The sequence below is a fragment of the Oncorhynchus keta genome, chromosome 10, assembly GCF_023373465.1.
Source record: "Oncorhynchus keta strain PuntledgeMale-10-30-2019 chromosome 10, Oket_V2, whole genome shotgun sequence".
NCBI lineage: Eukaryota > Metazoa > Chordata > Actinopteri > Salmoniformes > Salmonidae > Oncorhynchus > Oncorhynchus keta.
Genome location: NC_068430.1, coordinates 60,051,393 through 60,075,695, shown reverse-complemented (window position 1 = coordinate 60,075,695; position 24,303 = coordinate 60,051,393). Strand labels below are relative to the sequence as shown.

The following is a 24,303-nucleotide window of genomic DNA, read 5'->3' as shown; positions in this document are numbered from 1 at the left end:
TTGTGTTTGTCATGTGCGCTGAATACAACAGGTGTAGGTAGACCTTACAGTGGAATGCTTACATACAAGCCCTTAACCAAAAATGCAGTTTTAAGAAAAATAAGTGTTAAGTAAAAAATAGACAGTAAAAAATACAAAATAAAAATTATTAAAGAGCAGCAGTAAAATAATAGTAGCGAGGCTATATACAGGGGGTACCGCTTGCCGTGTGGTAGCAGAGAGAACAGTCTATGACCAGGGTGGCTGGAGTCTTTGACAATTTTTAGGGCCTTCCTCTGACACGTCATGGTATAGAGGTCCTGGATGGCAGGAAGCTTGTCCCCAGTGATGTACTGGGCTGTACGCACTACCCTCTGTAGTGCCTTGCGAACAGAGGCCAAGCAGTTGCCATACCAGGCAGTGATGCAACCAGATGCTCTCGATGGTGCAGCTGTAGAACTTTTTGAGGATCTCAGCCCTCTTCATGACTGTTTTGGTGTGTTTGGACCATTCTAGTTTGTTGGTGATGTGGACACCAAGGAACTTGAAGCTCTAAACCTGCACCACTACAGCCCAGGTCGATGAGAATGGGTGTGTGCTCGGTCCTCCTTTTCCTGTAGTCCACAATCATCTCCTTAGTCTTGGTTACGCTGAGGGAGAGGTTGTTATCCTGGCACCACACGGCCAGGTCTCTGACCTCCTCCCTATAGGATGTCTCGTCGTTGTCGGTGATCAGGCCAACCACTGTTGTCGTCTGCAAACTTAATGATGGTGTTGGAGTCGTGCCTGGCCATGCAGTCATGGGTGAACAGGGAGTACAGGAGGGGACTGAACACACACCCCTGGGGGGGCTCCAGTGTGGAGGATCAGCGTGGCAGATGTGTTGCTACCTACCCTCACCACCTAGGGGCGGCCCGACAGGAAGTCCAGGATCCAGTTGCAGAGGGAGGTGTTTAGTCCCAGGATCCTTAGCTAAGTAATGAGCTTTGAGGGTACTATGGTATTGAATGCTGAGCTGTAGTCTTTGAATAGCATTTTCACATAGATGTTCCTTTTGTCCAGGTGGGAAAGGGCAGTGTGGAGTGCAATAGAGATTGCATCATCTGTGGATCTGTTTGGGCGGTATGCCAATTGCAGTGGGTCTAGGGTTTCTGGGATAATGGTGTTGATGTTAGCCATGACCAGCCTTTTAAAGCACTTCATGGCTACGGACGTGAGTGCTATAGGTCTGTAGTCATTTAGTCTGATTGCCTTTGTGTTCTTGGGCACAGGGACCATGGTGGTATGCTTGAAACATGTAGGTATTACAGACTCAATCAGGGACATGTTGAAAATGTCAGTTAAGACACCTGCCAGTTGGTCAGCACATGTCTGGAGCACACGTCCTGGTAATCCGTCTGGCCCCACAGCCTTGTGAATGTTGACCTGTTTAAAGGTCTTACTCACTTTGGCTATGGAGAGTGTGATCACACAGTCGTCCGGAACAGCTGATGCTCTCATGCATGCCTCGGTGTTGCTTGCCTGGAAGCGAGCATAGAAGCGATTTAGCTCGTCTGGTAGGCTCGTGTCACTGGGCAGCACGCGGCTGTGCTTCCCTTTGTAGTCTGTAATAGTTTGCAAGCCCTGCCACATCAGACAAGCGTCTGAACCGGTGTATCAATCTTAGCCCTGTATTGCCGCTTTGCCTGTTTGATGGTTCGTCGCAGGGCATAGTTCGATAGGAAACTTGTGTAATGCATATTTATACTTCTGGATCCATGAGTAGGGTTGGTGAAGCAGTAGGACATTTGTAAATAACTTTTGAATACAGATTTTTCTTTAGAGGCCAGTAACAGTGTTTTATGATTCGTTATGAATTATGATTCAACTGTGTGTGTGTGTGTCTATGTGTGTGTGGGTGTGCCTGCATTTACATTATTTAATTTTCTTACATAGCATACAGTACATACCCTCATAGTTTCTGTTTTTTATTTCAATTATTGAAGGGAATGAGGGCTAAAACTACCTATTTTCATGGTGAATCAATTAAAACCCCCTTTGAAGTGAAAGCGAAGGGCGCTGTAGTCTACTCAGTGGTGGTCTCCCAAAGGCACCTTATTCCCTATATACAGTAGTGCACTATTTCTTCCCCCTTTATAGTACACTACTTTATTACAAGGGCCCATAAGGCTCTATACCTATAATATGGTATCTTTTGTGTGCCTCAGTGTGTCTGGGCACATTTGTATCCTGGCACATTAGAAAAGGAGAGATGTCAGATGAGTTGACTCTGACCTTGAGATTATTCAATCATCTTTTCATCTCTGGCTGGGAGATATAATTCCCTCACTTCACAGGCACAGTCTTACAGCGTACTTTCACTGGAGTTCTAAGAGAAGCATGCTGTTGTTGGTGGAATTTTGTAAAGGGATTCCGAAGTATGTAATATTATCAAGACTTTTGGTGTAGACCTGTATCAAAGACAAAGTTCTTACATTTAAGAGCAAAATACTCAGTCTTTACATTGAAAGCAAGACATAAGAGTGCATATTCTTTTCATATTCTTTCCTGTCTTAGATACGTACACTACCGGTCAAAAGCTTTAGAACACCTACTAATTCAAGGGTTTTTTCTTTTCAAATCAAAATATATTTTATGTTTCAGAATCTTCAAATAGCCACCCTTTGCCTTGATGACAGCGTTGCACACGCTTGGCATTCTCTCAACCAGCTTCACGGGGTAGTCACCTGGAAGGCATTTCAATGAACAGGTGTGCCTCCTTAAAAGTTCATTTGTGGAATTTCTTTCCTTCTTAAGGTGTTTGAGCCGATCAGTTGTGTTGTGACAAGGTGGGGTAATATACAGAAGATAGCCCTATTTGGTAAAAGACTAAGTCCATATTATGTCAAGAACAGCTCAAATAAGCAAAGACAAATGACAGTCCATCATTATTTTAAGACATGATGGTCAGACAATGTGGAACATTTCAAGAACTTTGAAAGTTTCTTCAAGTGCAGTGATGAAACTGGCTCATGAGGACCGCAACAGGAATAGAAGACCCAGAGTTACCTCTGCTGCAGAAGATAAGTTCATTAGAGTTTACTAGCCTAAGAAATTGCAGCCCAAATAAATGCTTCACAGAGTTCAAGTAACAGACACATCTCAACATCAATTGTTCAGAGGAAACTGCGTGAATCAGGCCTTCATGGTCGAATTGCTGCAAAGAAACCACTACTAAAGGACACCAATAAGAGGTAGAAACTTTCTTGGGCCAAGAAGCACAAGCAATGGACATTAGACTGGTGTAAATTTGTCCTTTGGTCTGGAGTCCAAATGTGTGATTTTTGGTTCCAACCGCCGTGTCTTTGTGAAACGTGGTGTGGGTGAACGGGTGATCTCCGCATTTATATTTCCCACCATAAAGCATGGAGGTGGTGGTGTTAGGGTGTGGGGGTGCTTTGCTGGTGACACTGTGCTTTAGAATTCAAGGCACACTTAACCAGCATGGCTACCACAGCATTGTGCAACAATATCACATCCAATCTGGTTTGGGCTTAGTGGGACTATAATTTGTTTTTCAACAGGACAATGACCCAACACATGTCCAGGCTGTGTAAGGTATATTTTACCAAGAAGGAGAATGATGGAGTGCAGCATCAGATGACCTGGCGTCCACAATCCCCCCGACCTCAACCAAATTGAGATGGTTTGGGTTGAGTCGGACCGCAGAGTGAAGGAAAAGCAGCCAACAAGTGCTCAGCAGATGTTGGAACTCCTTCAAGACTTTTGGAAAAGCTTTCCTGATTAAGCTGGTTGAGAGAATGCCAAGAGTGTGCAAAGCTGTCATCAAGGCAAAGGGTGGTAATTTGAAGAATATAAAATATAAAATGTATTTTGATTTGTTTAACACCTTTTTGGTTACTACATGATTCCATATGTGTTATTTAATAGTTTTGATGTCTTCACTAATATTCTACAATGTATAAAATTGTAAAAATAAAGAAAAACCATTGAATGAGTATGTGTTCTAAAACTTTTGACTGGTAGTGTACGCCAAGAAACTATTTGATACCATAAAAGTAAAGTGCAATATCATCATCATATTATTATTATTATTACCCCTGATTTAATGAGGGATAAATTAAAACGTGTACGACCAAATATTTGGTAACATCTCAACAAGAGATCTTGCAGACTTTTTGGACTGAATATTTATTTTATCTCTCCATTACTGAGGATAATATTATGGAATTGAGGAACAGCTTATCTCATATTTCTAGTGACATTTAACTAGCAGCTTGAGGAGAATTCTACCCAGAAACATTGACAAACAAAAGTTGACAAAAAATGTAGATTAATCAAATCTTTAAACATCAATACAATAAATAAATACTATACTTAATTGACCATTTCTCACCCAGGTGAGCACAAATTCCAATTCATAACTTGTAGTAAATCATTGTCGTTACTCAAATGAACCATAGCTCCATGAAAATGGTGTTAGGTCATGATTGCAAATAAGGAATGTTCCCTCGAGTCCTTTGAAATGTGATTTTTTTGTTCTCAAGATGATTTACTTCATTCCTTCATTTTACGTGAACAACTGGAGGCCCTTTCAGTAGAACTGCTGATTTTCACAGGGTTCCTTGTCCAGCAGAGGTGAAAGAGAGAAGAGGAAAGAAACAGAGAAGTGGCAATATCCTACTAAGAGAAAGGAAAAGAGCATAGTAGAATGCATCATTAGGTAGATAAAGACTTGGCTGGGAGAGTTTTTGTTTCAACCTAGTTGACAAGATGAGTATCCACAGATGGAGAGAAAATATTGATGAAAAATAGAGGAAAGTACTCTGAACAGAACTGTCCTGTGTTCATCTTTGCCTTTCTTCTCATACAGTCCCAGAAAATGTAGACAGAAAATCATTTGACACCACACAACTTTTTGTTACCTTTTGCACATTCTAAACACAGCCACTCCAAAGCACAAACCACCACAAAGCTTAAAAGATTGATGCTCAAAGCTTTTATCCTTAGCTGTTCACTCTGCTGTTGCTACCTTCCCTACCGCTTCTCCTACTCTTCTTGGCTCCTTGGCATGGAACAGAAGGTCCTTGAAGGGGGAATCAACAGTAGAAATAATAACAAAGAATTTTCAACGCCTCTGTTTTGGTAAAAAGCTGAGGGACGGGGCTGAAGAAACGTAACCACTCTCAAATTCATAGGCAGAGTGTTTCACCTGTCCCTGTGATTGTTTCCAACCCCTCCAGGTGTCACTTATTTTTCCACAGTGTATTTATCCCTGTGTTTCCTGTCTCTCTGTGCCAATTCTTCTTCTATGTTTAGTCAAGTCAACCAGCATGTTTTTCCCCGTACTCAATATCTATTCTCTTTTGCTAGTCTTCCTGGTTTTGACCACTGCCTGACTCTGGACTACTCTCCCGCCTGCCTGATCATCCTGCCTGCCCTGACCTTGAATCTGCCCTTCGGTACCTATTGGACTCTGAACTGGTTTTGACCTTTTGCCTGTGCACGACCATTCTCTTGCCTACCCCTTTTTTTGGATTAATAAACATTGTAAGACTCCAACCATCTGCCTCCTGTGTCTGCATCTGGGTCTCGCCGTGTGCCTTGATACAGAGTTATGGATGCAAGACTCACCATGCATGATACAAAATTATACAGTTGAAGTCAGAAGTTTACATACACCTTAACCAAATACATTTCAACTCCGTTTCTCACAATTCCTGACATTTAATCCTAGTAAATATTCCCTGTTTTACGTCAGTTAGGATCACCACTTTATTTTAAGAATGTGAAATGTCAGAATAATAGTAAATTGAGTGATTTATTTCAGCTTTTATTTCTTTCATCACATTCCCAGTGGGTCAGAAGTTTACATACACTCAATTAGTATTCGGTAGCATTGATTTAAATATTTTTATCTTGGGTCATATGTTTCGGTTAGCCTTCCACAAGCTTCCCACAAGAAGTTGGGTGAATTTTGGCCCATTCCTCCTGACAGAGCTGGTGTAATTGAATCAGGTTTCTAGGCCTGCTTGCTCGCACACGCTTTTTCAGTTCTGCCCACAAATATTCTATGGGATTGAGGTCAGGGCTTTGTAATGGCCACTCTAATACCTTGACTTTGTTGTCCTTAAACCATTTTGCCACAACTTTGGAAGTATGCTTGGGGTCATTGTCCATTTGGAAGACCCATTTGCGACCAAGCTTTAACTTCCTGACTGATGTCTTGAGATGTTGCTTCAATATACCCACATATTTTGTGAAGTGCACCAGTCCCTCCTGCAGCAAAGCACCCCCACAACATGATGCTGCCACCCCCGTGCTACACTGTTGGGATGGTGTTCTTCGGCTTGCAAGCCTCCCATTTTTTCCTCCAAACTTAACCATGTTCATTGCTGCCAAACAGTTCTATTTTGTTTCATCAGACCAGTGGCCATTTCTCCCAAAAGTACAATCTTTGTCCCCATGTGCAGTTGCAAACCGCAGTCTGGCTTTTTTATGGTGGATTTGGAGCAGTGGCTTCTTCCTTGCTGAGCGGCCTTTCAGGTTATGTCGATATAGGACTCATTTTACTGTGGACATAGATACTTTTATACCTGTTTCCTCCAGCATCTTCACAAGGTCCTTTGCTGTTGTTCTGGGATTGATTTGCACTTCTCGCACCAAAGTACATTCATCTATGTCACGACTTCGACCGAAGGTGGCTCCCCTTCCCGTTCGGGAGGCGCTCGGCGGTCGTCGTCGCCGGCCTACTAGCTGCCACTGATTCTTTCCTCCCCCTCCTTATGTGTTTATTGGTTACACCTGTTTTGAGTTTGTTGTAATTAGTTGGGCTTTATTAGTCAGCCGGCCCGCCCGTTTCTTTGTGCGGGATTAATTATTGTAACCTTTGTGTTTGGTGTAGACGAACGTGTTGGTTTATGTTCGCGGAGTTTGCTGGACAGTTTTTGTCCCCCGTGTCTGGGGCATTTGTTTTGAGCACCCAGTGTTTTGTGGGGTGAACGCTGTTCACCGTCTGTGCATTAAAAGAGCATTGTATTGAACTCTCTGTTTCCTGCGCCTGACTTCCCACTCACGACACCCAGAACGTTACAATCTCTAGGAGACAGAATGCGTCTCTTTCCTGAGCGGTATGACGGCTGCGGTGTCCCATGGTGTTTATATACTATCAGAAGCTTCTTTTTCCAAACTGTTTAAAGGCACAGTCAATTTAGTGTATGTAAACTTCTGACCAACTGGATTTGTGATCCAATGAATTATAAGTGAAATAATCTGTATGTAAACAATTGTTGGAAAAATGTATTGTGTTATACACGAAGTAGATGTCCTAACCGACTTGCCAAAACTATAGTTTGTTAACAAGAAATGTGTGGATTGGTTGAATTTTTTTTAAATGACTCCAACCAAAGTATGTAAACTTCCGACTTCAACTGTAGTTTTAACCAGGTTTTTAAGCTATAAAATGTTAGTTTACATTTACTTTGCTTAAAAAAATCGGAGTAGAACAAGCTTAGATTTTGGCTTCTGTTATATTCTTCAAGAATCAATGGGTACATAATGCTCTCTCTAATTCTCTCTTTCTTTCTCTCTCTCTCGGAGGACCTGAGCCCAAGGACCGTGCCCCAGGACGACCTGACATGATGACTCCTTGCTGTCCCCAGTCCACCTGACTGTGCTGCTGCTCCAGTTTCAACTGTTCTGCCTTGTTATTATTCAACCATGCTGGTCATTTATGAACATTTGAACATCTTGGCCATGTTCTGTTATAATCTCCACCCGGCACAGCCAGAAGAGGACTGGCCACCCCACATAGCCTGGTTCCTCTCTAGGTTTCTTCCTAGGTTTTGGCCTTTCTAGGGATTTTTTCCTAGCCACCGTGCTTCTACACCTGCATTGCTTGCTGTTTGGGGTTTTAGGCTGGGTTTCTGTACAGCACTTTGAGATATCAGCTGATGTACGAAGGGCTATATAAATAAAATTTGATTGATTGATTGATAATTAATTTATAAGCCAGAAAATCTAATGAAATCAAATTGTATTTGTCACATGCATTGAATACAACCGTACAGTGAAATGCTTACTGACAAGCCCTTAACCAAAAATGCAGTTTTAAGAAAAATAAGTGTTAAGTAAAAAATTGAATAAAATATTCAAATTCAAATAACGAATAGTTAAAGAGCAGCAGTAAAATAGCAGTAGCAGGCTATATACAGGGGGTACTGGTACAGAGTAAATGTGCAAGGGCACCGGTTAGTTGAGGAAATTGAGATAATATGTACAGGTACTGCAGGTAGAGTTAAAGTGACTATGTATAGATAATAAACAGAGAGTAGCAGCAGCTTAAAACAGGGGGTGGGGGCAGGGGACAATGCAAATAGTTTGGGTAACCATTTGATTAGCTGTTCAGGAGTCTTATGGCTTGGGGGTAGAAGCTGTTAAGAAGCCTTTTGGACCTAGACTTGGCGCTCCAGTACAGCTTGCCATGTTGTAGCAGAGAGAACAGTCTATGACTAGGGTGGCTGGAGCCTGACAATTTTTAGGGCCTTCCTCTGACAAGTTATGGTATAGAGGTCCTGGATGGCAGGAAGCTGGGTCCCAGTAATGTACTGGGCCGTACGCACTATCCTCTGTAGTGCCTTGCGGTCGGAGTCCGAGCAGTTGCCATACCAGGCAGTGATGCAACCAGTGGTGCAGCCTCTTAATGAAGAAGTTACAGGTCTGTGAGGGCCAGAAATCTGTCTTGTTTGTAGGTGACCAAATACTTATTTCCACCATAATTTGCAAATCAATTCATAAAAAATCCTACAATGTGATTTTCTGGATTGTTTTTCTCATTTTGCCTGTCATAGTTGTAGTGTACCTATGATGAAAATTACAGGCCTCTCTCATCTTTTTAAGTTGGAGAACTTTTGGTGGCTGACTAAAAACTTTTTTGCCCCACTGTATATACATTGTAGAATAATAGTGAAGACATCAAAACTATGAAATAATTCATATGGGGAAGCAAAAAAGTGTTAAACAAATCAAAATATATTTTAGCCTTGATGACAGCTTTGCAAACTCTTGGCATTCTCTTAACCAACTTCATGAGGTAGCGAACTGGAATGCTTTTCCAACAGTCTTCAGGCAGTTCCCACATATCCTGAGCACTTGTTGGCTGCTTTTCCTTCACTCTGCGGTCCAACACATCCTTAACCATCTCAATTGGTTGGGTAATTGTGGAGGGCAGGTCATCTGATGCAGCACTCCATCTTCTTGGTCAAATAGCCATTACACAACCTGGAGGTATGTTTTGGGTCATTGTCCTGTTGAAAAAAAATGATAGGCCCACTAAGCACAAACCAGATTGGATGGTGTATCGCTGCAGAATGCTGTGGTATCCATGCTGGTTAAGTGTGCCTTGAATTCTAAATAAATCACTGACAGTGTCGCCAGCAAAGCACCCCCACACCATCACACCTCCTCCTCCATGCTTCACGGTGGGAATCCCACGTGTGGAGATCATCCGTTCACCTACTCTGCGTCTCACAAAGACAAATCTCATCAGACGGAAAAACACATTTCCACCGGTCTAATGTCCATTGATTGTGTTTCTTGCCCCAAGCAAGTCTCTTATTATTATTTTTGGTCTTTAGTAGAGGTTTCTTTGCAGCAATTTGACCTTGAAGGCCTGATTCACGCAGTCTCTTCGGAAAATTTGATAATGAGATGTGTCTGTTACTTGAACTCTGTGATTAATTTATTTAGGCTGTAATCTGAGGTGCAGTTAATTGCTGATTTCTGAGGCTGGTAACTTTAATGAACATATCCTCTGCAGCACAGGTAACTCTGGGTCTTCCTATCCTGTGGCAGTCCTCATGAGAGCCAGTTTCATCATAGCGCTTGATGGTTTTTGCGACTGCACTTGAAGAAACATTCAAAGTTCTTGAAATTGACTGACCTTCATGTCTTAAAGTAATGATGGACTGTGTTTTCTCTTTGCTTATTTGAGCTGGTCATGTCATAATATGGATTTGGTCTTTACCAAATAGGGCTATCTTCTGTATACCAACCCTATCTTGTCACAACACAACTGATTGGTTCAAATGCATTAACCCTTTCACACGTACCATCACACAGGTGTGATCGTTCGACAGTGGTCCCTGAAGCGTACGATCACACCTATGTGATCAGAACACTTATTTAGAATGCTAATTTAGAACGGACAGTTTCGAAAAATGCAACAATCAGCATTTGAGCTGGCCACACTTTTTTCAGAAACTATTTACACAAACACAGTCCTTACAAAGTTATGTCCTGAATGTGAGCAGTCTATTTTTGGATGCAATGTTCAGATATTCACAAAAGTATTTGTAGCATAACACAATCATCCTAACTGGGAAAATGTAGGCAACATTTGTCCTACAGCTAACTGAGGAAAGATTGATGCAACACAAGTGGTCATATTTTCTAACTCCCGGCTGACATAAACTACAATATGAATTAGCTAATAGCAACTACTTTGTATAATTAATCACATCACGGGTGAGGAGCTCACCATTGATCGAAATAATTGAGTAAAAGACTTTCTAGAAATCAAAAGTAATCTGACAATGATTTGTTTCAGCGTGCAACCATGCTTTATTCCCTCACATAAACCAAAGATAATAAGAGAAGACAAGATGAGTTTGGTCTGTTTATAGTATGCATGTTGAATGGGTGTGTCGTCTACCATCGTTCACATCCCACCCTTCATTTCCGGAAGTCCCCAAAAAATAAGTCAACCCTTACTCACCTCATTTTGTTATAACATCTTTGGTCAAAAAGGCAAAGGAGATGATTGTGGACTACAGGAAACGGAGGACTGAGCACGCCCCCATTCTCATCGACAGGGCTGTAGTGGAGCAGGTTAAGAGCTTCACGTTCCTTGGTGTCCACATCAACAACAAACTAGACAGTCGTGAAGAGGGCACGACAAAGTGTAACGGCGTTCTTCGTTTGTAGAAAGACAGTCGGACCGAAATGCAGCGTGGTGGTTACTCATGTCTTTAATGAAGAAAAACAGAACGATACATGAAATAACTAATAAATACAAAAACAACAAACGGAACGAGAAACCTATTACAGCCTATCTGGTGAACACTACACAGAGACAGGAACAATCACCCACGAAATACAAAGTGAACCCCAGGCTACCTAAATACGGTTCCCCATCAGAGACAACAAGAATCACCTGACTCTGATTGAGAACCGCCTCAGGCAGCCAAGCCTATACTAGACACACCCCTAATCAACCACAATCCCAATGCCTACAAAAACCCCAATACGACAATACAATAACCCCATGTCACACCCTGGCCTGAACAAATAATTAAAGAAAACACAAAATACTAAGACCAAGGCATGACACAAAGCCTATTCCCCCTCAGGAAACTAAACAGATTTGGCATGGGTCCTGAGATCCTCAAAAGGTTGTACAGCTGCAACACCGAGAGCATTACTGCCTGGTAAAGGCAATTGCTCGGTGTCATGACTGTCCTGATCAGGTCAGGTTACAGCAGACCACAACCCTACAGATTATCTCCGACCCCCAACAGGGTAAATCTTAGGCAACAGACAAAATTCCTTTGTCCTCTCACTATGGAGAACCAGCCTCAGAACATTAAACATGCAATAAATGGACTTTGGAACAATGGTTTCCGTCAGCCACAATGGTGGTAGTGATGGTAGATGGAATATGAAAATACATGTCATTTTTGTGTTGTTATTAAAGGTTAAAGGACAATGTTATTACGAAAACATTATAACGTTAAGAGTTTTCCTAGTATATGCTTGATGTTTATACATTGTACGTTGTGTGGAAAATGTCCAAATAAAAGAGAATGTTTTGGTAAAGATTAAATGTGAAGTTAGTTGCCTAAAATTGGATTTGAGTCAAATCTAGAGAAAAAAACTGAGAAAAAACCCCAGAGAATTGTCCTAAAGGCGGTTACGCCCACTTCTGACCCGAGGGTATAAGACATATGAGTTAAGAGTTACCATATCAGTCTAAGTGACCCGTGCTGCAGCTAAGGTCTGAAAAGTTAACCAACCCAAAACGCAACAAAAAGTTGAAGACAAAGACATCTTTTTCTACCCATGCTACGGATGAGTAGCTATATCTAAGCGGGTGAATTCAAGCCGGACCACCCGGCCTCTACTTCCCATTGAATCGTGGTATCCACAATGTTTCCATTCCTACGCTATGAGCTCTGAGCTACAGAGCTGGCTGTCCTCTGAAGATCCCTTTCAGAACAAGGGCGAGGAATCGGGCCACTAAGCCAAAAGGACACTGACATCGGTGAGGACAACCAGAGAGTTGCACCAGAGAAGTGTGTCATTGAGAAGCCTAAACGGTCCACACGGAGAATCCGCGGAGACCTTCACACGTAATTACATCATTATATTCTGACCCATAAGAGCAGCAGTTCGGGGCAAGGTTAGGGTTAAAATAAGCATAGCTGACAAATGCACCCAAATGTATGTTTCTCTCATGTACTTTCTCTTTTTCTCTCTTTTTCAAATCCCCATTTTGAGTAACACGCTTCATAGTGTTTTGGCCCTTTATACTAAGTTCTAATCAATAGCCTAGACTGTGTTTTTGTGTATGTGTATCTTTTATTATCATTTTAGCTTTCTAGTAAATAAATAATCAACTAAAATTGGTGTGGTACAAGCTCATTGGTGGGACCCGGGTTTGTGTAGATTCCTGGATTATGCGACGTTCAGATTGAGACTGTAGAGGAAATTGATTAATTAGCGACTGTTGTAAAATCGATATTCTGATATTCTTTGAGTTCATTTGGGAAACAGAAACTCAATAAATCAAATTTTCCCATGGTGCCCCAGGTTTATGAGTTAACAATTGCCTGATTAATTTAATCACACAATTATAAACTGTTAATCATTCGATGAGCAGCAGTCGTCACATTAACTAATACAACGTCACGACATCGGCCTCTGACCGCAAGGCACTACAGAGGGTAGTGCGCATGGCCCAGTACATCACTGAGGCTAAGCTGCCTGCCATCCAGGACCTCTACACCAGGCGGTGTCAGAAGAAGGCCCTAAAAATTGTCAAAGACCCCAGCCACCCCGGTCATAGACTGTTCTCTCTACTACCGCATGGCAAGCGGTACCGGAGTGCCAAGTCTAGGACAAAAAGGCTTCTCAAAAGTTTTTACCCCAAGCCATAAGACTCCTGAACAGGTAATCAATTGGCTACCCGGACTATTTGCATTGTGTGCCCCCCCCAACCCCTCTTTTTACACTGCTGCTACTCTCTGTTAATCATATATGCATAGTCACTTTAACTATACATTCATGTACATACTACCTCAATTAGGCCGACCAACCAGTGCTCCCGCACATTGGCTAACCGGGCTATCTGCATTGTGTCCCACCCACCCCTCTTTTACGCTACTGCTACTCTCTGTTCATCATATATGCATAGTCCCTTTTTTTATTTATTTTTATTTTATTTTTGCATTTTCCAATTAAGAACATTCAAAACAAAAGTGAAAAGATATTAGACAACGATAGGACAAAGTGACAGTAACAGACGAGCGTAACAAAAATAAAAAATTATTATATAAACAAACATACAATAACAAAAAATAAAATAATAATAAATAACGAGACATTGGATCACCTGCCGTAGGCGTGAAACATTATGTGAGGATTATATATAGATTCAATCAATGAGATGTGGAGGGAGATTCTCCATATAGTCAATAAAAGGTTGCCAAATTCTGTAAAATGTCTTTAACTTATTCCTCAAGCAGTAAGTGATTTTCTCCAAAGCGATACAACTATTAACTTCCGATAGCCACATTGCAACTGGCAGGGAGAAATCCAATTTCCATTTCAAGGCAATACATTTCTTGGCAATCGCTAGCAATATTTCTGTTAGCTTTATAGTATGGCTTTGCCTAAGATTGGTGTTAGTAAAGTTACCCAGTAGACAGACCTCCGGGTCTAAAGGGAATGCAACCCCGTGAATTGAGGATATGGTATTGCATACCCCCTGCCAGAAACCGTGTAGTTTTGAACACTGCCAAGTGGAATGGAGGAATGTTCCTTCATCTGAGCCACATCTAAAACATAGGGAGGAGATATCTGGGTTGAACTTGTGCAGTCTAGATGGGGTGATATAGAGCTGATGGAGGAAATTAAACTGGATCAGTCTGTATCTGGAGTTCAATGTGGATGTAACCCCATCCCTGCATAGGTCACTCCATAGATCCTCATCAAGATCAATACCCAGATCTTTCTCCCATCTAAGTCGGGGTTTATCTAGCCTAGGCCGTGTTAATCCTGACATAAGAGCATTGTAAACACGGGAAATGGTCTTGAACAGTGGTTGGTCTGCGTGGCAGAGTTGTTCAATAGGTGACATCTTAGGCAGGTTCCATTGTCCCTTGAGAGTCACCCTAAGAAAGTTTCATAGTTGTAGGTAACTAAAGGAGTCCCTGTTAGGCAAGTGGTATTTCTGTTTCAGCTGATCAAAAGACATAAGAACTCCCTCCCCGTAACAATGTTCCAGAAGAGTGATCCCCTTATCAGACCATGGTCTAAAGTTACTATTCTGGAAAAACATAGGGATCAATCTATTGTTCCATAAAGGGGTTTTAGGGGAAAGGAATCCCCCTTGTCCGAACAGCTCATGCAGTTTGCACCATGCCAGGACAGAATGTATGATTAAAGGGTTGTCTGTGATGGTTTTTATAGATTTTCTGTCCCATTTGTAAAACAAATCTGCCCCAGTGTCTTCATTTACCTCAAGCGTTTCAATGTTCAACCATGAGGGAGAGGGACCATTGTCAAACCTCTGAGCCAGAAACCTAGACTGTGCAGCCCAGTAGTACATTCTAAAATTTGGGAGGTTTAAGCCCCCTTGACCGTAATCAAGGGTCAGTTTATCCAGGCCAACACGAGGGGTTTTGCCGTGCCAGATAAACCGTCTGGTCAGCTTGTCGAGAGGAAAAAAATGCTGCGGGAACAGGGATAGGAAGAGATTGAAACAGATATAGAAACCTGGGCAGGACATTCATTTTAATTACATTGATTCTACCCAGTAGAGTGAGAGGTAAGTCCATCCATTTACAAAGGTCAACCTCCACCTTTTGCAACAAACTGGCCAGATTGAGTTTATAGAGGTTGTTCAGATTACCATCCACCATTATGCCCAAATATGTGAAGCCCATAGGCGACCATCTAAAAGGAAACTTGTGCTTGATGGTATGATGGTCAAAGACAGACAACGGTAAGATTTCGCTTTTATCAAAATTGACCTTATATCCAGAGAAAGAACTATAACACTGTAGTAGGATCTGCAAGTGAGAGAGGGAGTGTTCTGGGTTTGTTAGAAATAAGATAAGGTCTTCCGCAAAGAGTGATAATTTATGGGTATGGGGGCCCACCTCAAAGCCATGTATGTCAGGGCACGTTCTAATAGCCTCAGCCAACGGTTCGATGGCGAGGGAAAAGAGGTGGGGGATAATTGGGCAACCTTGTCTGTTCCCCCTATAAAGAGGGAAAAAGGAATAAGTAATCCCATTGGTAGCAATCCTAGCTTTAGGAGATTTGTAGAGTGATTTTATCAAATTTACAAACACGGTACCTAAACCGAACTTTTCCAAGACGCGAAAGAGGTATGGCCATTCAACCCTATCAAAGGCCTTTTCAGCGTCGAGGGAGACTGCGACACTAGGTATTTTGTTTTTGTTAGCAAGGTGAATTATATCAAAGAACCTTTTGAGATTATTGGAGGACAATCTATTAATTATGAAGCCAGTCTGATCTGGGTTGACCAACAGGGGAAGACATGACTCCAGTCTCTTAGATAGCATCTTGGTGACCAGTTTACAATCTGTGTTAAGGAGAGAGATTGGTCTATAGGAGGCACACTTTAGCGGGTTTTTCCCTTTCTTGTGGATTACAGTAATCACTGCTTGAGAGAAGGACTCTGGAAAGCAGTTGTCTTCTCTGGCTTTTTTAAGTACCTCCATAAGGTAGGGAACCAACAGCTCCTTAAATTCTTTATAGAACTCTGGAGGGAAGCCATCCTCCCCAGGAGATTTATTAGAAGGTAAGAATTTAATGGCCTCCAACAATTCAGGAACTGAGAAGTGTTCACTCAGGCGCTCGCTGTCTTCCCCTGACAAGCATGGGAGGTTGAGAGAGGAGAGAAAGGAGTCGATCTCTGATAGATCATCGCTTGATTGGGAAGTGTAGAGGTCTTCATAGTATTTCTTAAAAGTATTATTAATTTCAGTAGGGTCGAAAGATATCTCATTAGTAAGAGTTTCTATGGCATTAATTGTCCTCTTACTTTCCTCTTGTCCTATTATTTTTACGTTTTTTATTTACCAAAAGCCTGTATAGATCTTTAGTCGGGCCTCTTTGGTAGGTTTTCTCTAGCTCAGAGATTTCAGATTCAAGGGCACTCAGTTCCGCACCGTGTTTTTTCTTCAGCCCTTTAGTATAGGAAATAATCTGTCCCCTCAGATAGGCCTTCAATGTGTCCCAAAGAATGAAGCTGTCAGGAGCAGAGGGTTTGTTTGTCAAAGTAAAAATATTGATCTGCTCTTTGATGAATGCACAAAATTCAGGTTGCTTTAGGAGTGTAGAACTTAGTCTCCATCTATATGCTCCATTTACCTTGGTAGGAATGGAGATTGATAATACCAGATGAGAATGGTCACTAAGCAATCTGGGGAGATACTCGACATCTAACACTCTATGAAACAGTTGTGTCGAAAGTCAAAAGTTATCTATGCGTGTGTGTCTTGTGTGGGTGTGAATAAAAAGAGTAGTCCTTATCCTGTGGGTGCAACTGTCTCCAGATGTCTAGTAAATTGAGATCTATCATGAATGACATGGTGAGCTTGCCGGCTTTGGTAAGAAGTGAGGGTTTATCAGAAGACCTATCAAGAACTGTATCTAAGCAAAAATTAAAATCTCCTCCAACCAGTAGCCATCCTGGTGGTGCTTGAGCAACCTGAAGGAAGACATTCTGAATAAACATATGGTCATCGAAGTTAGGAGCATAAATATTCAATAGGGTCCAAGACTCTGAAAACATATGCCCCTGCACCAAAACAAACCTGCCAGAGGGGTCAGAGATGGTGTTGTTGACGCAGAAAGGGATGTGTCTACTTATCAAAATTGCAGCTCCTCTTGTTTTGAAGTTAAAAGAGGATGCAAAAACTTGTCCTACCCATTCCCTCTTCAATTTATTGTGTTCACTGGCTGTAAGATGTTTTTATTGTAAAAACACAATGTCAGCCTTTAATTTCTTAAGGCATGTATAGACTCTTTTCCTTTTAATCGGGCTGTTAAGACCTTTTACGTTGAATGTGACATATTTTAGTGGATTAAGCATAGGTTGGGTTTCAAATATGTAACTGAATAGAAATCTATCATATGCAGATAATTAGGAAATGTTTCAACTTTGGTTTGAGCACAAAAGTGACCTGTGTGTCTCTTTAGGAAGGAAACAATAAACATAGAAAAAGGAAGAAAAAATGATAAAAATCCCACCCACCACGATTGTCAGACTAAAACAACAATCCCAACAATCAAACATGAATACACTTGTAGAGATACGTTGCTGCTCGCTTTCCATCTTGCTCTTACTAGCTAAACCTTGGCGTAAACTAAAACCTGCGAGCTCTCTAAATTTTACGAAAGATTAACATAAATGAGGGGGAAAGCAGTGGGCCTAAACCCACTTATTGCTTCGCCCAGTAGATATGGACTAAACCAAAATATACTCTCCTGTAAATGTAATAGAACTCACCCCGGGAATATACGGTTAGTTGAAAATGTACAAATCAATTATAGTGACCGGGAGGACCTCCGGGATCCATTGAGTGAAGAAACGGACCGGGTCACGGCCCTCGCTGTCCTCTTTCAATCCCACCACACGGATATTATTACGTCTACTCTGGTTCTCCATCTGATCTACCTTGTTTTTGAGGTAGGCATTGTCCTTTTGCAGTTGTATCAAGACCTGGTCGTGTCTAACGATGGTATCTTCAACTGTGCTAATGCGCAACTCTGCCTCAGTCGTTCTCAAAAGGAGATCATTCATGGAGGATTTCAGGTCGTCAATGGTAGAATGGAGTTCAGCCGATTTCTTATCAATTTTCAGAGAAAGACCTCTGTTACCATCCTGAATTTCCCGGAGGAGAATAGCCAGCATGTCGGCAGGCTCGCAAGAGGCTGCTGAGAGCAACAGTCTGGAACTGTCGTCTGAGTTATGAGGGCTAATGCTAATCTTGCTAGCTGTAGCGTTATCGTTATCTTGGGAATCAACAACGTTTTGGTCATCCTTCTTGCCTCTCGGTCGGAGGTCCATGTCTCTTTGGGAAGGTAAGTACTTGACAATTTATCAGCCGATGTTAGAATATTGTTTCAACGTTGTTATTTAGGTAAAAATAGAATAACTTTGAAGAGCTCGGTTTGTCAACGTCTGCTCAGCTCAGCGGCATCACGTGCTCCCCATGCATAGTCACTTTAACCATATCTACATGTACATACTACCTCAATCAGCCCGACTAACCAGTGTCTGTATGTAACCTTGCTACTGTTACAGCCTCGCTACTGTATATAGCCTTTTTACTGTTGTTTTATTTCTTTACCTATTTATTGTTCACCTAATACATTTTTTGCACTATTGGTTAGAGCCTGTAAGTAAGCATTTCACTGTTTCGCTGACATCTAACATTAGGAGGGGCTTGGGGTTTGGTGATGACCATGCTGGCTCCTCATCTCGGCAACGGACACACTTTGTACATGGACAATTGTTACAGAAGTCCCACACTCTTCCAGCATCTGCTCTCCATCAGCACAGATGCCTGTGGCACAGTAAGTTGGAACAGGAAGGGGATGCCGGCATTCGGATGCAGGAAGATGCAGAGAGAGGTGGAATTCCAGGACAACGGTCAACAGCTGGCAGTAAAGTGGCATGACAAGCGAGACGTCCATGTCCTCTCCACTGTCCATACAGCAACCATGGCGGCCTCAGGGAAGATGGACCACCTGACGGGAGAGAGAGAAATCAAACCAGACTGTGTGCTTGATTATAACCTTAAAATGGGGGCCGTGGATAAGGCGGACATTGTGGAATGCTTTGTGGAATGCACTCGGAAATCGACCAAGTGGTATAAGAAGATATTTTTCCATCTGATCGACACTGCTGCCCTCAACGGCAGCATAGTTCACTGCCAACTAACAGGTGAGATGATTACTGAACAAGGTATTTTTGGTAATTGGATATACAGTTCACATACAAATCCATTATGCAATTATAGTGACAATATCTCACCCACCTACCAACTGCCTCATCATCCTCTCCCTTTCCTCATCCTCCCCACTCCCTCATAGGTAAAGTAATTACCTACCAAAAGTATAGAGAGAACCTCATGAGAGAGCTGCTGGAGGAGCACCACACCCCTCGGCGCCGATCCACTGGGGGTCGCCCTGTTGCGGACAATACCCTATGCCTCACTGCATGGCATTTTCCCTGCAAAGTCCCTCAAACTACTGCTCAAGGTAGTCACACACAGAGGCACTGCAAAGTCTGCCTGTCTGGCACCAGGGGAAGTAAGCAGAGGAAGTTGACAAAATACATGTGTTTAGCTTGTCATACACCTCTATGTATTTCACCATGCTTTGATCAGTATCATATGCTAAAGCACTATTGAGCACATCTGCAGCAATAAGTGACTGACTGACTTGACAGGTGACCTGCCATGATACAATGTCTTTAGAGGGGGAGGGGGGTGGAAATGCAGTTGATGTTCAGTCACTGCATGAATATTAAATATGGGTTATGCATATTCAGTTTTCTTCCCTCTAGTAAAACAAGTTGTTGTTGAACCAACCACGAATACTGCAATAAAATAGACGACTATTTCATATTGGCCTGTGTGTTTTCTTGCTGTGTTTCCATCCAGTAAAACTGTTAAGGAGTGTACGCTAGCATTCTAAAGCTGGCCTCAATCTTCAGCTCCAAAGATGTCCAGCTCCAGTTATGAGACTGTTTGTGGTTTCTGAAAGTACAGAATAATGAGGAATTATTCAATAGAATACAATATAAGGATATAGCAATAAAACAATATTACAAAGAAGTAACATAATAAACACTGCTATAAAAGATAGTTTATTGCATTGACAAAATCACAAATTTGAGTTATGACAATAAGAAACTACCTTTTGAGCTCCACAAGGGGGCAAGGCAGGGCAGAACAGAGCTATGCTGAATATACCAAATAAACAAACCATGCTCATATTTTTGATTTATTTCACTAGGCAAGACATTTAAAAACTAATTATTTTTACAATGATGGCCTAACACCGGCCAAACTCGGACAACACTGGGCTAATTGTGCACCGCCCTATGAGACTCCCAATCACAGCCACGTGTCTGCGGTTATACGGAATATACACAAATAGATTATGCTCCACACATACAGTAAGCTACAATAGAAACGACATACAGAAACCATTACAACGTGATAAAGCACTTACTTTGATAGAAACGCACACATTTCCAAAGTTATTATTAGTAACTAAAACAACAATGACTGCGATGCGGGCAACAGGTGGAAATGTGAACACGTGTGCAGATCCTGTTCTGACGGAAGAAGCGCAAATGTCTGCAGACTTGAACTGCACAAACAATTGGGAAGTGCTTGGGGAATTTTGTTGGGGTCAGAAATGTCCCAAAAAAAGAAGTTGTCCGCAAAAGTAAAAATGACTATTTTTACGTAAATGAATGAGGGGGCGGAACACACCTCAATTCAAACTGTTCTTAGAAAAGAAAAACTTGTTCGAAAATCATTTGAAATTGAAGTTGAAATAAAAGCTGTCTAAATTCCTTGGTTTGAGGGCAGCGCGGATTAAATGTACTGTTGCGTAACAATCACATTCTGGAATGGAGGGAACGTTCTAACATCATGTGGATTAAAAAACTCACGCTGGAACGACGTTAGAGATATTTGGAACTCATGCATGAAAGGGTTAAGAAGGAAAGAAATTCCACAAATGAACTTTTAACAAGATACCTGTTAATTGAAATGCATTCCAGGTGACTACCTCATGAAGCTAGTTGAGAGAATGCCAAGCGTGTGCAAAGCTGTCATCAAGGCAAAGGGTGGCTACTTTTAAGAATTTTAAATATAAAATATATTTTGATTTGTTTAACACTTTTTTTGGTTACTACATGATTCCATATGTGTTATTTCATTGTTTGGTGTCCTCACAATTATAGAAAATAGTAAAAATAAAGAAAAATCCTGGAATGATTGCTGTGTCCAAACTTTTGACTGGTACTATATATATATATATATATATATTTGTTTACTTAAATACAAAAGTGTTACCCAGGGGCTTCAGCCCCGGTAAGCCCCTGCATTATTCCAACCCTGTTCCACAGCCTTTTTAGGTAAGATGCCCAAATACATTTGGGAGCTAAGGTCGCTCCAAATATTTTTTTAAGTTCAGGTAGGCCTAACACGTGGATCCAGTTACTTAATAATTAGTTGAAACAACTAGACTGTTTTCTTCATTGTGTAGTTCTAAGTCTAATACTACTGTACTAGTACATAGTAATAACAGAATAGTACTAGACCAATAACCTATGGATTGCCTATAGAAATGAAGTGCTATTTGCATGTGAAAGTAGGGCGGCAGGTCACCTAGCTGTTAAAAAGGTCGCTGGTTCGAAATTCCTGAGCTAACTGGGTAGGTCGGTTAGGTAACTATAATTGCTCCAGTAAGTCAGAGCATCTGCTAAATTACTAAAATGTGAAGTGTCATGGGATACATTTGCTTCATTGTTTACCTTTTAATTAGGCCTAGTGTTCTACTCTATGATGGTATGCACATAGACTGTGGCTCGTCTTCCGCGATACAGAAGCTTCTATCATATATTCGCTTTTTACGCCTAACCACCATAGCCAATCAACGACTATATTCAGAACAGAAGCATAGGTTGTCCAATGGAAGAAAATCTGCAATGTGAAAAAAAGAGTGAACGTGCACGCATAATAAGGGGGCGTATTGGAGGGTGGCATTACCGTCAATGCGCACAGCTGTCAGAATTCTAGTTCGCTTGGTCGACATTCTGTTTTAGAGCCACGTGCATGCAACTTTCCGGACTGCTTTTTGTGATTTATTTCTCAGGTGTTGAATTAATCTAATACCAAAAAATTGTTTCTATTCATCAACAATGTCTCTCATTGAGGAATACGAGGAAGGGGAATACGAGAGAGCGCCTAAGCGTCTCAAGACGATGGATGTGGAGGAGGGAGAGGATTTGGAGGAGGGGGAGGATTCAGATACAGCTTCCGCGGGGCTGCTAGGAGATGAGGAGGATGCTACGGGGACCTCCGGGGAAAACCGGGCCCGGTGGTCAACAAAAGAATATGGGTCTGGAAGAAAGGTGGGTGTAGACATAACATTGCCCATTGTCTTATGTTCCTTAGATGGATGCTTGGCTTTGAAAAAGAAAGTGAGCATCATCAATGACCATATTCAAAGAAACAAGTCAGTGTTGTTTTCTATCTATCTCTATCTCTGGGCAAGTGACAATAAAGTTTTTTTTAACTTGGATTGACAGATGGGCCTTTGATCCAGCTGCAGTTCTGAGAATCTTTAGGCTACTTGCTTATATTAAGGACTGATTTCCAATAATGACAAATTAGTTTTGTGTCCAATATATCTAGCAATTTTCTTTAGAAAGCTTACAAAATTAAAATGAAAGATCTAAAATTGTCCATAGAAAGTGTGTGGAGCTGTGTAGCTCATATCTATCAGAACACAAGACTTGGGAGTTCTCTGCCGAACGAAGCACGCTATTTAACTTCGTTACCCTGTAATTTGATTTTACATTAGTGTCCCCGACAGTCTGGCGGCTTGAAATCTATTTTGTCTTAATAATAATGAGACAAATAATACGCAGGCTACCATCGATTTAGAGACTGCCCCCTGAAGAAATTTATCCGTGGGTGTCTTAGCTTAACTAAATTTAGACAAACGCTATGAACTGGGGCTTAAAATATTTATTATAACATTTGGATGAATGTCACTGTGAAGAACCATATCCCATTTCTCACCCAATGCTAACATTGTTTCACCAAAGAGTATGACAGAGATGCTCTGAAGCACGTACATTCACATTCACAGTCACAACATAGTATTATTCCCATAAATATGTATTTACACGGTTATATACAAAACTATGAACATATATGTTTATCCACATGCTGAAATAGACTTCAAAACCCAAAGTATTCTAGTTTTGTGGTCTAGGATCCTTTATGAGAAATACAGAAGGGTTAACTTATGATTCCAAATCACACATGCTGCATCAGGTCCATCTCCAGAGAGAGCAGTAAGAGAAATGTAACTATTTGAATACAAAGTGGTCGTGGAGTCTGCCTGGTTGAGCACTGCTTATCTTGCCGTATTTGACATTTGCTGCTCCCTGTGAAGCCACAGATAGCGCTATCACTCGTCCAATCAACCGAAAACACACACTCTTTGTTCAATCTTTGGACCGTACCTTTGTGGGCTGCCAAGACATCCAGTGTGTTCCTCCTTGTATTTCTTAAAGACCCACAGTCTAAATGAATGCAACATTAATTTTAAACATTTCTGTCCTCGTCCTGGAGTAAAAAAACATTCTCAATGGATATTCTCTAAGCACTTTTTAGTCCAAGACTCGGTCTAATCTGTGTCTGAAAAACTGTCCCAAATGTTCTCAATCTTGGATATTGGATATCCTTCCCCAAACTGTTGCTGTAATAATATGTGTCCTTAGTCAACCTAGTACTTAGTAAAATAAGAGTTAATAAAATAAAATAGATTTTTGTATTTCGCCCTGATGCCTCAAATTGGTTAATTTAATAAAGAGTTAAATCAAGAGGGAACACTTTTCCTCTTTGGCATGCTTTGACTGTAACGAGCGCCCTGAGAGTCGGGAAGCAAGTACAGGGAGTGAGTGTTTTAATAAATAAACAAAACAATAGCCACAACCAACGCACCGACATGAAACCGAGTCAGTAACACCTGAAGAAAGAACCAAGGGGAGTGACAGATATCGGGAAGATAATCAAGGAGGTGATGGAGTCCAGGTGAGTGTCATGAGGCGCTGGTGCGCGAGACGATGGTGACAGGTGTGCGGGATAATCAGCAGCCTGGTGACCTAGAGACCGGAGAGGGAGTATACGTGACATTGACACCTCCCCTGTGTTCAACGGTAGCACCGTTCCCCTTTTGATAGATTGTCCGTTA

General features: G+C 41.6%; 1 protein-coding gene across 1 annotated transcript in view; it reads left to right on the top strand.

Moving 5' to 3' along the window:
* The first annotated feature begins 22,092 nt into the window (after positions 1–22,092).
* Positions 22,093–24,303, top strand: part of LOC118389097 (heterogeneous nuclear ribonucleoprotein L-like) — a 64,986-nt gene continuing 62,775 nt past the window's right edge. The window contains exon 1 of the mRNA XM_052527412.1: positions 22,093–22,450. Coding sequence (XP_052383372.1) covers positions 22,238–22,450 — 213 coding nt within the window. The 5' untranslated portion in view covers positions 22,093–22,237. The remainder of the gene's footprint in view (positions 22,451–24,303) is intronic.